The following is a 2,677-nucleotide window of genomic DNA, read 5'->3' on the forward strand; positions in this document are numbered from 1 at the left end:
GATCATATTCTGCAGGGGCATTTGCCCACTTTGTCACGAAGCTCTTTGGTTTTGACTCCATAAATGATAGGGTTGAGCATGGGGGGAAGGAGGAAATAGAGGTTGGCCAAAAGGATGTGAACATGAGGAGCAATGCCCTGACCAAACCTGTGTGTCAGAGTGGTGAAGAGGAAGGGAATATAAGTTGTCAGCATCACACAGATGTGGGCTGTGCAGGTGTTGAGGGCTTTCTGGTGGGCTTCCTTATGGGAGATTTTAAGGACGGCCCTGATGATCAGACCGTAGGAGAGGGCAATGAGAGTCAGGTCTAACCCGATGACTACAAATGTTATCACCAAGCCATGTGTCCTGTTGACTGTGGTGTCCCCACATGACATTTTTGACACAGCCATGTGCTCGCAGTATGTGTGGGGGATAATGTGATTGGCACAGAATGGCTGCCTGCTCAAGAGAAGGGGAATTGGCAGAACGAGGAGAACAGCTCTCATCAAACCCACTAGCCCTAGCTTAGCTATTCGTGCACTGGTGAGGATGGCGGCGTATCGCAGAGGGTTACATATGGCAACATAGCGATCAAAGGCCATTGTCACAAGGACGGCTGAATGTGTCATAGAACCCGCGTGAAGGAAGAATAATTGGATGAGGCAGCCACCCACAGTAATGCTTTTCAAATTGAACCAAAATATACACAGTGCCTTTGGCATGATGGAGGTAGACATGGCAATGTCTGTGAGTGCCAGCATGCAGAGCAGCAGGTACATTGGCTTGTGCAGTGTTTCTTCTTTCCCTACAACAAACAGAACCATGAAATTTCCCAACAGGCTGATAATGTAGAATATTGAGAAAGGGATGGAAATCCAGATGTGGGCAGCTTCCAGGCCAGGGATGCCCATTAGGATGAATGTTGGAGGGTCAGAGGGGGTGAGGTTGAAGGATGCCATGAGGTGGTCGATGCGTCACTCAGGCTCAGAAATGCTCCAGGTGTTTGCGAAGGGAGAGAAGAACTGCGAGGGGGTTACACACTTTATAACAAATAGTGCAGTAAATATTTTATAGTTATTAACGATCTTGAAATGGGGTTGGGCAGTGAGGTGGTAACATTTACAGATGGCACCAGATTATGTAGGTCATAGTGAAGTCCAAAGAAGTCATCAGAGAGAGCTAACCAAGCCAGGTGAATGGTCAGCATGATGGCAGATGAACTTCTATGTCAATAACTGCAACGTGTCTGCCTATTGGAGGGAAAAGCTTGAATTCCTCAAACAGCTTACAAGGTTCTAATGTAACTGTTTGAACACAGGAGGGGGACCTGGGCATTATGGTACACAGTTCTGTGAAGCCCTGCTCACAGTGGAAGCCTGGACAGAAAGTAAGCAAAACCTTTGGATCCATGAGGAGTGACATGGGGAATCATTCAGAAAATACAATGCCATAAGATCAGTCAGTCAATGTTTCACACTCCTCTGGGCTCCTCTGTGTAGTACTGAGCATCCTTCTTACACAGGATATTGCAGAATTACAGTGGTCCAGGGAAGGGCAATGAGAATGATCAAAGGCCGGGGTCTCATATGGACTGGGACTGGTATTTTTACGTTAGAACAGAAATGAATAAGAGGGGATATGAGAAAAGTGTATAAATTACTGACTGGTGGAGAGTAGCTCTAGAATGTGTTCTCACTGACTCATAATACAAAATCAAGAAGATATTCATTCAAGCTGAAATGTGGCAAATTCAGATCAGATAAAAACAAAATGCTTTCTTCACTCACTGCTTAATTAGACTGAGGAACTCCTTGCCACAAGAGGTAGTTGAGGCCATGAGGCAAGCAAGAATTAGGAAGGGTTTGGACATTTCCATGAATAGTGAGACTATCCAGTAACAATTGTTACAGCTAAATAAATATTTTGGAAATCCTATAGGCCCACATGTTTCAGGGTAAAAGCCAATCTCTAGCTGTTAGGCATTAGGGTAATACCCTCATGATGGTTTTCCTCCCATTCACCTATGGCTGGGTTTCTTCCACCTTGTTCTGCAGCACCTGTGGCTGCCACTGTAAGACAGAGGACACTGGACTATATGGACCATAGGTCTGATCCATGATGGAATTGCTATATTGGATAGGAGCCAAGTTAACTTATGGAAACAGACATTATCCTGCTGGACTATGACTTTGTGCTAAACAGAATGGGCATGAAGGGCACATGGGTCTTTGTATTTAGGGCTATGGATCTGCACCTCTGTTACTTCCCTCATTTCTTTTGGTGAGATACTTTTTTGCAGGCACCCAGCTTTGTCTGAGACATAAATTACAGGTGTTAACTGACAATTGTAAGCAGAGACATGTGTCAGCAACTTAGCTGCTAAAACTTCTCATGCCTGAATATTGATTAAATTTGCAGATGACACGGAAATTGGGGGATCATAAATAATGAAGAGGACAGGTCACTGACTCAGAGCAATCTGGATTGGTTGGTAAACTAAGTCGAAGCAGACCATGTGTGTTCTAATATAGCTATGTAGATACCTACATCTAGGAACAAAGAATGTAGGCGATGCTAACACGATGCGGGACTATCGTGGGAAGTGCAGTGAATCTGAACAAGAATTGGGGGCATGAAGGGGAAACTAACTAAACATGAGCTCCCATGTGTGTGACCCTGTGTCCAAAAGAGCGAC

The 2,677-nt window shown here is 44.9% G+C and overlaps 1 protein-coding gene across 1 annotated transcript; it reads right to left on the reverse strand.

Moving 5' to 3' along the window:
- Window positions 1-2: 2 nt before the first annotated feature.
- On the reverse strand, window positions 3-941 carry LOC113409184 (putative olfactory receptor 52P1). The gene has a single exon (XM_026662832.1). It carries the CDS (start codon window positions 939-941, stop codon window positions 3-5), a length of 939 nt encoding a protein of 312 aa, XP_026518617.1.
- Between the last annotated feature and the right edge of the window lie 1,736 nt (window positions 942-2,677).

The sequence above is a fragment of the Terrapene carolina genome, unplaced genomic scaffold (assembly GCF_002925995.2).
Source record: "Terrapene carolina triunguis isolate 2854851 unplaced genomic scaffold, T_m_triunguis-2.0 Scaffold30623, whole genome shotgun sequence".
NCBI classification, from domain to species: Eukaryota; Metazoa; Chordata; order Testudines; family Emydidae; genus Terrapene; species Terrapene triunguis.

Bases quoted from the DNA above. Each gene is read 5' to 3' on its own strand.
- LOC113409184 (XM_026662832.1), bottom strand. From the start codon at position 941: ATGGCATCCTTCAACCTCACCCCCTCTGACCCTCCAACATTCATCCTA.